This window comes from Pinus tabuliformis, chromosome 3_1, assembly GCF_031772625.1.
Source record: "Pinus tabuliformis cultivar Carrire ecotype Pingquan chromosome 3_1, CPIR1, whole genome shotgun sequence".
Lineage (NCBI taxonomy): Eukaryota > Viridiplantae > Streptophyta > Pinopsida > Pinales > Pinaceae > Pinus > Pinus tabuliformis.
Genome location: NC_142301.1, coordinates 492,433,535 through 492,446,809, shown reverse-complemented (window position 1 = coordinate 492,446,809; position 13,275 = coordinate 492,433,535). Strand labels below are relative to the sequence as shown.

The following is a 13,275-nucleotide window of genomic DNA, read 5'->3' as shown; positions in this document are numbered from 1 at the left end:
AACAATGTAAATTTGAAATTACTTGGTTAAGTCCTTACAAAATTGAAGATGTTGCAAGTAATAATTATTTATATCTAATCCATTTATTTATGGTTAAAAGCTACCCTTTCTCATGGGAAAGTTCAAAAATGTTCTATCAAGATAATATCAAATGCTTTATGGACATTCGTGTAATATACTAAGCTTTCTAGCCTTTTATACTCATGTGTTTGTTTTATTGAGTTCAACATTTTATTTTGTTTGAATAAAAGGAAGTGTTTCCTAGATTACATTAAATTGTATGATAGTTCGTGATATGTGATTCATACAATTTCATTTATCAATGGATTTATCTCTCTCTCAAGGAAGGGATAATGCATTCATCTCTTTAAACCTCCCTTTAATTTAATATCCATTTGGTAAACATGTTTTATGCGTACAATTTATTGGGTATTCTATATTTCCCATGCACTCTCTAGATGACCACATTAATCCAAGTTGGATTCAATTATTACACCTCTGACTCTCTTTAATGTACTCTACATATTTTATCAAATGTGACCATCACGATGAGCCAAAAATGTGATGACTGATGTATAATATTGGGCCATGATGAGATGACTGATAGAAAATTGTTTATCTTGCTAATAGTCAAAACCCCTTTAGTAGAGAGTCATAGTCCATCCTTCTAGTCCGGATATCGATAGCCAAACCGATTAAATAGACGCAGAGTTTGGATTTGTTACACTATAAAAGATGAACAAAACGTTTCTGTGTAGTCCATGAAACCCAACGAAGGATTCACCTCAACATCCTCAAAAGTTTAGCGATGGAATATCACGTGACTAAGAAGGCAAGGTATGAACAACTAGAAGATGAGATGTTACTGCAACAACCACACATAACTTCTGCTGGGAGCTCACACTTTCTCCCATCTGACGAGGTCGCGGAGTCTCTCAATGAAAACCGACCTTATTTTCAAGAAAAAGAAGAGAAGGAAGAGACGACAGAGAGAGTTTCGTCATCCATGGATTATTTCCGGAGCCTGCGAAGGCGAGAGTGGTGCGATGACAAAGACAATAGAAAGCTTCCAAATATTTTTCGGGAATATCATTTACGAGCATTTGAATTTGTATTTGACACCGAAGTAAGCTGTTTGCTCATAGTCCGCGACATATTATTTGTAATATATGACTACTACTATCTTGTTCCATTGCGACTCTATGGAGAAATGTCACCGCTTACTGACCAGCGTGGGTTGCCCATCATAATAAAAAGGGCGATTATGGAAGATATGTGTTATAATTATCACAATAATTCATTGATAGTCGAAGTGACGACTATGAATGACAACGATGATGAACAAATGACAAGCCTTGTAAGCTTAGACATTGCATCTATAGCAGCAGGACAATATCCAGAACAAAGAGAACTCTTTCGACCAGAAGAACTAACAGAAAATTGGGATTTTGATTTTCCAAATTGCAGAGGCATGATTTATGATAAAAATGACAGGGTATTCAAGTTTTTTGAATTGAAAGAGTACACAGAAGTGTTCAGAATTCTGGATTCAACTGACAAAAAATTCACATCAACGTTCAAGTTTGGAAGTCCAGGAAATAGGGACATGTTAATAATGATTGAAAATAAGAAGAATGATAAGAGGAAGGAAGTTTTATTTAGAATTTATTCCAAAGCGACTGGACAACTTCGAAAAGAAATTTCCATACCTGTCTCGCCAGGACGCAACATTGAGTACGTGGATTTATGTGGCCCTGATAGAATAGTTGTTCAGCAACAGGATTTAGAGATGCAGGTCATGGATATATCTTCTGAAATTTGTAAAATAATAAAATCAACACACATCCTTCGTGCTTGCCCATCTATCTATCTAGCCAAAAGAAGTGGCGTATTGTGCGTCACAGAAACAAGTGCTTATCTTTGTGATTTACAAGGTGAGATTGTGGTCACATTTGAGGATCATGGCGTTTTTGACGTCTCCAATTGCACAGGTTCGTACGTTACAACCGAAGAGGACATTATGATTTCTGTTTGCGGTTTTGGCCAATATCCTGAGCATCCCCAGTCCATCAATATTAGTAGCATTGTTACAGGAAAAATCTTGGGAAAGATTACAACTGATGCTCCAAATTGTCTTTCTGAGTTGAGAGGCATGGCCTTCCAATATATGCGCCCCTGGGCATTCGCATACGATGAAAGGACACATGATATTATATCAGGAAATACTAGGGGAACAATTTTTGTATGGTCGAATAAATTGTGCCGTGACGTGCCAAATAAAAGCGAAGCCATTGTTTTGCCAATCTGAGAGGATGATGAAGAAGAAGAAGACCTAGTGGCCCGATAATAACGAGGATGACGGAGGAGATTAGGAGGCCGGACAATAGGCTGCGGCTCAACCTAAACTAGTGTGTAGCACTTCGAAATTTTTTCCAACTTTGAAACTAAGAGTTAGCAGGTTTTTATTAATTAATTATGAACTGTTTTTATTTGGAATAACGCTTTAAAATTTTAATTTAATAAAAAATCTAATTAATAATTAATATCTAATAAGCTAATAAGAATAAAATATATACATATATAAAATTGTAATTATTAAATGAGTTATAATCTTTTGATTATGTGATGATTCATAATCTTGCAATCTAATTAATTAATAATTAATAAGTTAATAATAAGAATATAATAAAAAATATATACATATATAAAATTGTAATTATTAAATTAGTTATAGTCTTTTGATTATGTGATGCACCCCTTGTCTTGATTACTAGATTTAATTTCCTTTCCTCATTTCTTACATCAAATGCCCCTTTAACAAAGGTCCTTCATTCCTTACATCAAATGCCCCTTCACCACCTTTATTATCAATCGTACTATTGGCGATCTTACCGCATATTAAATGAGTTGATCTAATCCTCATGAACACACACTCCCTTGCCATCTGTACTACATCTTTTCTCTAGCTTTCTAATCTGTGGTTGAGTTAGGGATCCATGACACAACACACCCCTTTCAAATTGCCTTCACTTATTGCCTTAGTTTTGTTCTATCTTTCCATAATCAATCTTGAATGGACTATGATAAACTAGTATCAAGGAGCATGAAAAAATATGTTTTCTCTCCTCAATCCAATCCTCCATATTCTAAATTAACTTGCAAATTTTCTAATATATCTGTTTGTTAGCATTGTTACTCCTTAGGATATGGCAGAATTTCTTAGGAATACGGACATTGTTGAATTCTTTCTTCCACACCTTCACAAAATATTGATATGTAATAAACCGGCCATGTCCCTCAGCACCTTCTGCATATTCTTTGTATAAGTTGTAGATTTCTCGTCTTGAAAAATTATCTGGAATATGTATTGTCTCTCTATTTGGCATACACTCTCCATGCTTTGAAAAGAAATCTTTCATCCATGACATTACAACATTTGATAATGGCCCAAACTATCTTTTATGACGTACTTCAGAATAAAATGTGGGATCCTTTTCCAAATTTTCTTGAATTCTCGAGAGATGAAAATTCCCAATTGAATGAAATATTTTGAAAGCTTTTCTACAGATAAATAAAGTCCTAATATGATAATCATAACCTGACAATGTAGATTGCATGCACCCAACTAAATATGGATTTTGCATGCTTTTATTCATTGACAAATATCTCTTCCTGCTCTCTAATGCAAATTTGAAATCCATATGTTTCAAGTAATCTTTTGGCAACATTCACTTGAAATGAGTGCGTTAATAGAAATTCTTCTCATCAGATATTTTGCTCTACCCCTTGTATAACTAGAACATCTTGCATTGATACGAAAAGGTCTACTCCTACTCCTCGATACAATATTTCTTGGCAACATCTCCATCATTGGATCATCATTTGTATAAGGATTTTCATCATCATTAAGAGGAATTTTATCCACACTATGATCAACTGTGCTTTTCAAATACTGACTTGGAGGATATTCTTCATCTTCCCCTTCTTTAGTGCTACTGTCATAGTCCTTAGAATTCGGACTCAATGGAAAATTTAACTCGATGTTTATTGGATATTCTTCCTCATGTGCATTTTCAGTGCTGCCCTCATAGTCCATATAATTAGGACTAAGTGCATCATCCTGTCCTTCATCATTGCTACCTTTATACTCATTAGAATTAAGACTAAGTGCATCATCCTATCCTTCATCATTGCTGCTCTCATAGTCCTTAGAATTAGGACTAAGTGGACACTGTGACACTCCATTCTTTTGAAATTCATCATCCTGCTCTTCATCACTGCTGCTATCATAGTCCTCAGAATTAGGACTAACTGGACACCGTGGCACTCCATACTTTTGAAATTAATCATCCCGCTCTTCATCAAAGCTGCTCTCATAGTCCTTAGAATTAGGACTAATTGGACACCGTGACACTCCATACTTTTGAAATTCATCATCATTCACTTCATCACTGCTACTCTCATAGTCCTTAGAATTAGGACTAAGTGGACACTTTGGCACTCCATTATTTTCAAATTCGTTATCACGCTCTTGATCACTGCTACTCTCATAGTCCTTAGAATTAGGACTAAGTGGACACCGTGACAATCCATTCTTTTGAAATTTGTCATCATGCTCTTCAACACTGTTGCTCTCATAGTCCTTAGAATTAGGACTAAGTGGACCCCGTGACACTCCATTCTTTTGAACTTCACCATCACGCTCTTCATCACTGCTGCTTTCATAGTCATTAGAATTAGGACCAAGTGGACACCATGAGATTCCATTCTTTTGAAATTTGTCATTAAGCTCATCATCGCTGCTGCTTTCATAGTCCTTCGAATTCAGAATAAGTGGAATCTGTGACTCTTTATTTATTTGAAATTCTCCATCCCCTCTTTCATCAGTGCTGCTCTCATAGTCCTTAGGATCAGGACTAAGTGGAAGAATTGACTTCCTATTCATAGTGGAAGAATTCTCGCTATATTCATCCATATGAATAGAGTTGTTACGCGATGAAGATGTTGATGCTCTATAAATCGAAACTTCACTACCAGGACAATCCATCCCTTTCAAATAGAAGATGTTGAATGATACAAATGGAGAGTCTCTGAAAGATATTATATAGCTTAGAGAATGAAATTTTCCCTCCAAAAATTCCCCCCCCCCAAAAAAAAATAAAAACATTTCGTGAAAATATTTCCCTCCAAAAATTTTCCTCCCAAAAAATTTCACGAAAATATTTCCCTCCTAAAAGTTTGTGAGATTTATTTCTCTTCATTATTTTATTCTACAATTCAATGAAAAATGTAAATTAAATTCTTTTCCTATGAAATAAATCATTAAAGTTAAAATTGTAAACTACAACTTCTACCTAAATTATTTTAATAGTCAAAGTATACAATATTTACTAAATAATTGAATGTTTTTTTTTTAATTTTTATAATACATTCTGAAACAAATTAATCTCACTTTCACCTTGTTGTAAAAAATTTCCATAATATTCGCTTTATCATATTTTCCTTCATCGTCATAAAAAAATTAATATGTTAAAATTTATTAAAACAGATCAATCCCACATTCATCGTACGGTAAAACATCTCCGTAATTTCACCTATATACTAAATTCCATTACACTATTACTCACGTTACATCAAGGTTTTCTAAGGTTCATTGAAAGACTTGGAGCGAATTTGTGGAGCAGCTACATTAGTATCAACAACATATTCAACGAAGAATTCTCGCAATTGAAAGGTCAGTTAAAATTTTTTCCTTGAAAATTCTCATATTAAATTAGTTTAACGAAGTATATTTTCTTTTTAAAACTTAATATTTTTTGTCAGCCAAATCAATCAATATTTTCGTTGTGAGCATGGTGGGCCTGGGGCACCCCCATCCTGCAATCGACCGGCCACCCACCCCCTCCGCACATCCTACCGGCCCCCTCCCCAAACTCACCCACCCTGTCCCCTCAACAACCCCATCCCCACATTCCCGCCCCACCCCTTCCCCACTACCCCTGCCCCCCACGTCCCCCCGGGGCACCCCCATCCTGCAATCGGACGACTACCCACCCCCTCGGCACACCCTACTAGCCCCCTCCCCAAAATCACCCAACCTGTCCCCTCAACAACCCCGCCACCACCTTCTCGCTCCACCCCTTCCCCCCTACCCCCTACCCCCCAAGTCCCGACCCTTTTCCCCACTACCCCCTCTCCCCCCCTCTCAGGCGAGCGGGCTGTTGGGGTAGGAGGTAGGGCCGAGGGAGAGGGGGGGGGGGGGTAGGAGGGTGGGTTGGGGGCTAGGGGGAAGTGGGTGGTGTGGGGTTAGGGGTGGGCTGGGGTGGGGGAGGCAGGTAGGAGGGAGGGCTGAGGGGAGGGGTTAGGGGTAGGGGGAAGGAGTGGAAGGGGGGTAAGGGTAGGGTGGGGTGGTCGTCCAATTGCGGGGAGGGGTGGGGGCGACAAGGGGGGTAGGGGGAATGGGTGGAAGGGCGGTAAGGATGGGGTGGGGTGGCCATCTGATTGCACGGTGGGGTGGCTCAGTTGGGGGGAAAGGGGGGTAGGCTGTAGGGGGTTGGGGGAGGGGCGAAGGCGGTGGAGTGGTCTGGGGGTTGAGGGGCAGGGGATGGGGGGGAAAGCGGGGAGGGGGAGGCGTGGGGGGGAAGTGGTTGGGCGGTGGGGTGGCATGGGGGTTGGGGGGCGAGGAGTAGGGGGCGGTGTGGAAGGGGTGTAAGGGAGGGGTTGGATGACCATCCAATTGCGGGGTGGGGTGGCCTAGTGTGGGTCGGTTGCGGGGGAAGAAGGGTAGGGGAGAGCATGGGGGGCAGGGGGTGGGGAAATCGCCCACCACTCCACGGATGGACGGGGTGGTGTCGATGGGCTTCTGCCATTTCTTAGTGTTAATATTTTTTTAATTAAAATTATATGATTATACAAATTAAAAATTTATGATATATTTTCGTTTGTGGATTTAAGTTAATATGTTTTCATTATTTACTGATTTATGTGTTTCTTTTTTTCAGGAAAATAGCATCAAAGAAGATTTCTGTGAATCTTTCTCGACCAAAGACTCTTAAAGGTGCATATTCAAAAAACATTGGTGAACGAACTCCACTTGAGCTCATGGCTACAAATATTTCAAGTGCCTCAAATGACAAGAAGATGATTTCAGACTGGAAGAATTCAAAAGAGATGAAATTCCCATCAAGAATCTGGTATGTGAAAAAAAGAGAAAGCCAAAATGTGAATATATATCTATATATTGATATATCGAATGAAAATGGAATTTTTGAGCTGATGGGAAGAGTCATAGATATGTGTTCAGTACTGGACACTGAAGTTGTTTACATACTTACAAAAGCTTCCAAATCACATGAAAGGATTAAATGTCGACTATCATATTCATTGTATGACATGAGAGAGGTATCTACAAAGTTGTGTAAACAAATCGTAAATGAGATGAAACAAAACATCGTAAGTATTGTTATTTATATTTGTATTTTGCTTTCTTGAAAGTGTCTCGCTATATTTTTTTCATTGTTTCTATTGACATATGATATTTTGTTTGGCAGAATTTTGTTGAAAGTTGTTCAATTAGGTTGGGAGGTATTCATTTCATAGAGCATGATATCATGAAAGTTTTCAGTAGTTTTTACTCAGTGTCAAAAGAAGATGGAAAACAAGCAAAATGTAGTAATTGATGATGCTACAAAACTACAGCTAAAGTATCAGAAAAAAGGCCTCTAGTGGATAAATCTAGAAAGGGTAGACAAGTTACTTTTGAGGACGATGAAGTTGAAACTGATAGTGAAGCATATGTTGTCGTTACTGAAGATGACATTGGAACTGAGAAGAGCCGTAAAATACCAAAAGTAACAATACCCAAGAATAAATTTGTTGAGAATGTTATGATGAAGAAAAATAAAGTTGAAGATTTTGAAGTAGTCATTACCAGTAGTCAAGAACCTAGTGAAACTTCAAAAGAAAGAAGAGAAATCATTACACCAGGAGTTGATTTAGAGGATGGAATTATCAAAACAAAACAAAATGCCATTCGATAGAATTTGACAAAGAAAAACTTAATTGATGGTGGTCATAGATTTCAGCTTAATGCCAGACAAACCTATAAGGCAAGTGAAGGACAATGTCAATATCAAGTCAGAAAGCCACACAATCTACATGTTCACAACTTGAAGACATTGATGAGGTACAATCCATATGCTCATGTGGTTAATTATGTGCTTCTTGTTGATCCAGTTCAAGTTCCCAACAAAGAAAAATTTGATAAGTCAAAATGTTTTGAATACAATTATTATGTGCTTGGGGGGAAACATTCTATAAAAGCTCAAAGACAATTGATGGAGGAATATCCCAATAACCCACGTTTTGAAACAATGAAATGTATCATTTATGCTGGTTTATTGGATACAAAATCAAAGTTAGTGGCATGGGATCATAATTCAGATAATGAATATAGGATGTCTATGACTTTCATCCAAAGGGTTAGATTTATTCATAGTGAATTTGAAGAAAAATGTGGTGGGGATAGGATAAATGTTACTGCAGATTTTCGAAGGGAATGTTGTATGGAAATTGGCTATCAAATTGAAGGGAAACCCAATTCAAAAGGTGTAAAATGCAACCTTCCTAGTGATATATTCAAAGGTGTTGATAACATTTTCCAATTGGCATTTAGAACTAGAGATGTTTGGAAGTTGATTGATGAGATTTTTAGAATGAGGGAAAACATTGGCATTAAAAACCAGAAGGTCAAAAAGTCTAAGCCATTGATATGTGGCAGCAGTAAATTAGGTTCTGAATTGAAGCAACTTCCAGAAGATATGACTATCACACCTTAGAGCAATGAAAGGAGTGAAAGATGAAGAAATTATCAAAACAATATTATCTTGTGTGAAGTCAGGGGAATTGTCATTGGAGGAAATGTCTGAGGAATTTCAAAAGTAAGTTTGTTGAATTATTTTTATTTATTTCTAGATTATAATTTTCTTTTAAATAAAACATGTTGTTCTTGGTAGTATTTGTTATACATATCATTATATTGACTTTTTGTTACTTTATCTATGCAGTCACAAAGTTTACATGAAAATTCAAGAACAAATGGTTAGATTGTTGAATGAAGATAGTTGGGATGATGTTGTACGCAACTATCCAGATTCAAGTTCTACATCAACATTAAAATATTTTTATCTTGCATTTAAAAAGGTATCTTGATTTACACATTCATTTTTATTCATCTGTGTACTATTTTTAATTTATAACTTACACATATAGTTTATTTTATAAAAGATGAAGAAGGATGATAATGTAGTGCCAACTAGCTTCAGAACCTTTATTGAAAAAATAAAGATTGAAAGACTGAGGAAGCAACTTGTTAAGAATGTTGAACTTGATCCAACTCTTACTCATTTCATTTGGAATGGGTTAGACACTGTTCAATATCAAGTAATACAAGGCGACTGTGAAGACATTGCTAAACTCATACCTAAAAGGGAGTATGCACTAGTTATTGCAGATATTCCCCATGGTTTCAATATTCCAAACATTGACTATGATGGTGACCCTTATACTCATCGAGCTCTTAGTAAAGTGGTTCCGAGATTTGTAGAAGTCATGTCATCACCATTATGGAGATTTGTGACATTTCATTCAGATACACAATTGGCAATGATATTTTCAAGCTTCAAAGGGAAAACAAATTCAAGGATGCAACTTACATGGTAAGATGTTTAAAATGTATATTTGATTAATGTTGAAAAATTCATTTATGTACAAGTAGATTGAACTTTTACTATTTCATGTTACAGGTAAAAGTTAAATCTTCTTAACCATGACGATCAAGTATTTATAAATGATTGTGAGTTCATTCATATTGATAATTGGGCAAAAGATGATAGCTATATGTCTATGATTTGTAATTGGGTAGACGGAAAGAGACATAGCCAAATATTGACTTATGATGCTGTTGCGAGAAAACTAACATATGAAGACAAAGAAGCAAAAGGAGAGATAGTTAACATTTATCAAAAACCACAATTATTGATTAACTATCTTATAGACATATGTTCAAATGAAGGAGATTGGGTTCTGGATTTATTTTCTCGCTCAGGTAAGTTTTATTATATAGAATTGAATTTCAATATGTTATTTTTTTAATTAATATGTCATTGTACTAATTTACTTCATTATTTCTCTTGTGCTTGATAATTAGGTACAACACTAACATGCTGCCTTCGAAAAGGAAGAAATTGCATTGCAATTGAAAAAGATCCATTACAGTGCAATTTCATTTAGTAAAGAATTAATGCTCTTCAATTTCTTCTAGATGCAATGCAAGAAATTGGGTTGAAGAAAGGGGGCTTTAGTGAATCAACAAAAAAGGCAAAGGAACCTCAACCACCATTACATGGGATGTTTGGAAAGACATACATTGGGAGCTTCACAGACATCAAAGATCCATTAGAAGACAAAAATGAGCAAAAGGAAGCAGAAAATATTGTGGAAGAAGACAATGATGAAACTCTAGAGGACGAAGAGTTTGGATTATGTGACATTGTTGATTAAATTTAAGTTATGCTTGGAAATCAAGCTCATTTTTTGTAACTATTAAGTAGTTATACTTGCAATGTTTTGATTTTGACATTTTATGAGAAGAATATACACTCAATTAAGGTTGTTATGCATTCAATATTTGTAATATGTGATTTTCGCATTAATTTTTAAGTTAATCATTATTTTTTAAAAAGAAAAGTGATTATTATTATTTTTTTGACATGAAATTCATAAAAAAACTATTATTTAACTATTTTTAGTTAAAATTTTCATATAAAAATTGTGATTTTCGCATGTAAATTGTAGCAAAAAATTATCAAAACGTGTAGTTTTTTAATTATATTTATGTTAAAAATAGCTATTTTTATGTCCATTGTCCAAAAATATTGTTTTTTAGAAACAATTATTTCTTGTGGATTGAAAAATTAATTAACAATGTATAAATATGTAGAATATCAAAAATTCAAAATATCAACCTTCTTTAAATATGCGAAACAATAAAAACCTCACTACAAAAAAATAAAATTAAAATAAAAACACGAAAATATGAAGAAAAAGACCACTTCAAAAATTATTAAATTTACAAAATAATTATTTACATTTCATACATTAGGAAAAAAAAAAGCCTTTTAAAAAAAGGGCCTGGTGTAGAATTACCACGTTTTTAAATCAACATAAAAAACACTACCATTATAAAATGCAATGTACATAAAAAAATGTCTAGTGCCAAAAACTAGGTTTTAAAAAACACGTGTGTTCTGCATCATCCCTTTTCAAAATTAGGTCACTTTTTTTCTATCTCTACAAAACGGGTAACAATATGAGTTCCCGTTTCAAAGTTTACATTGTTTAACATTATAGTTTAATCCTCGAGCAAAGAAACCTGGGTTAGTTCCCAGGCCAGGCCAATCAGTGTGACATCCTTGGAGTAGTCCATGTTCATGCAGAGGGAATGTGTACATTGTCCTATGCATATACATAATATGTAAACACATACATAATTGGAAGTAATAATAATATTAGGTAGTATATAACCTGGTAAATATAAGGGGATTACCAATGTAATTTTTGTAGGTTTCTCAGGTTAGTTCCTAGGGCCAATCCGGGCACCCAACAACCCATGGAAATATAGAATTTCCCACTGTAGATCACCTGGTAATGCAATATAATAAAGAAAAATACTTGATCTACTTGTACAAACAAACTTGCGGAAGCTTAATCGATTTTGAGCAAGATCAAATAGAACGCATATAACAGAGAATGAAAAATCAATCACACATGAACACAGAAGAATACTCTGGGGAAAGCCTCAGCTAGAAAACCCCGATATTTGTATTATCATACAAGTGGAAATATGTACGGATTACACAAAGCTTTAGCTCACAAGCTATCCAGCTCTTAGTACAATCCCTCAATGCTGCTCATATACTGAATAGACACAACATATGCCTTCTCTCAGTCCTCCAAGCCTCCTATTTGCTTGTGCAATTTTTCTTGGGTCCTCTGGCTGCCACCTGTATGAATTCACCTCTCACACAACTCACCAAACTCAGAAGAAACTGTGTAATCTCCAAGGAATGAATTCCTTCTACATGCAAGAGATATCCTCAATGGAATATTCCTGCAACTGATAGTACATTGTCCCATCATTTGATCTCAACTGGGTCTCTGACTGAACTGACATGCATGAGTTATTTATGAGAGAATATTCAGTTATCTGAAGTGCAGTAGTTACATGCATGCATGCATTAACTAACTGAACTCACAATCAGTTCAAAAAACTGTTGGAACTAATCTAACTGGACTTAACTTAGTTAACTGAGCTAATTAATTACAACTCAAAGTAAAACTCATGATGATCTCCTTAATCAAGGGATAACTTCCTCAATTAAAGGGAAAACTGTTGCATGTCTTCACATAGACTTCATGTTTGATTCTCTCCAACTAATTAACTCAAGATGAATTAATTAATTATTTTTCAAACAACCGCTAAAATCAAATTTTAATTTTAATTCTCAATTTTAGTTCAGGGACAAACTAAAATTTGAATGTATCCCGAAATGCTATTTATAGCAATGATATGTTTAGCACTTCTATATTTAGTATTTATTGTTGTTATTTTCAACACTCCCTATCAACAAGCTCTGTCACTCCAATCCTGTCTCTGTGGAAATCGAACTTGCATTTTGATAATGCCTTAGTCAAAATATCTGCATCCTGTTCCTTGGTAGAAACATATAACAACAACATGATCCTCTTCACCACACAGTCTCAAAGATGATTATACCAGATATCGATGTGCTTGGACCTATCATGAAATACTGGATTCTAAGAGAGTTTGATACAACTATGATTATCGCAATAGATCACAGTTGGATCCATCCTCTGGCCAAACAATCCAACTATAATCTTCCGCATCCAAATGGCCTCACATGCTGCCTGACTGGTAGCCATGTATTCAGCCTCTACTGAGCTAAGTGAAATTAACCTTTGTTTCTTGTTGTACCAAGAAACTACAGTTGAACCAAGGTTGAAGATTCCTATTGAAGTGCTCTTTCGGTCTAATGTACTCCCTGCCCAATCTGGATCTGTGAAGCCCTGAAGCTTCACTCCCTCTATCCATCTGTACCAAAATCCATACTGAGATGTGCCTCTAAGGTATCTCAGCACATGCTTCACTACATTCCAACAACTTGGTAGGCTAAACCATAGCTTGACTCAGCTGGT

The 13,275-nt window shown here is 35.8% G+C and overlaps 1 protein-coding gene across 1 annotated transcript; it reads left to right on the top strand.

Annotated features, from left to right (window-relative positions):
* The first annotated feature begins 808 nt into the window (after positions 1 to 808).
* LOC149187949 (uncharacterized) lies at positions 809 to 2,308 on the top strand. The gene has a single exon (XM_089409832.1). The coding sequence runs from the start codon at positions 809 to 811 to the stop codon at positions 2,306 to 2,308; it is 1,500 nt and encodes a 499-aa protein (XP_089265958.1).
* Positions 2,309 to 13,275: the final 10,967 nt, after the last annotated feature.

Coding starts and splice junctions, on each gene's coding strand:
- LOC149187949 (XM_089409832.1), top strand. CDS start 809: ATGGAATATCACGTGACTAAGAAGGCAAGGTATGAACAACTAGAAGAT.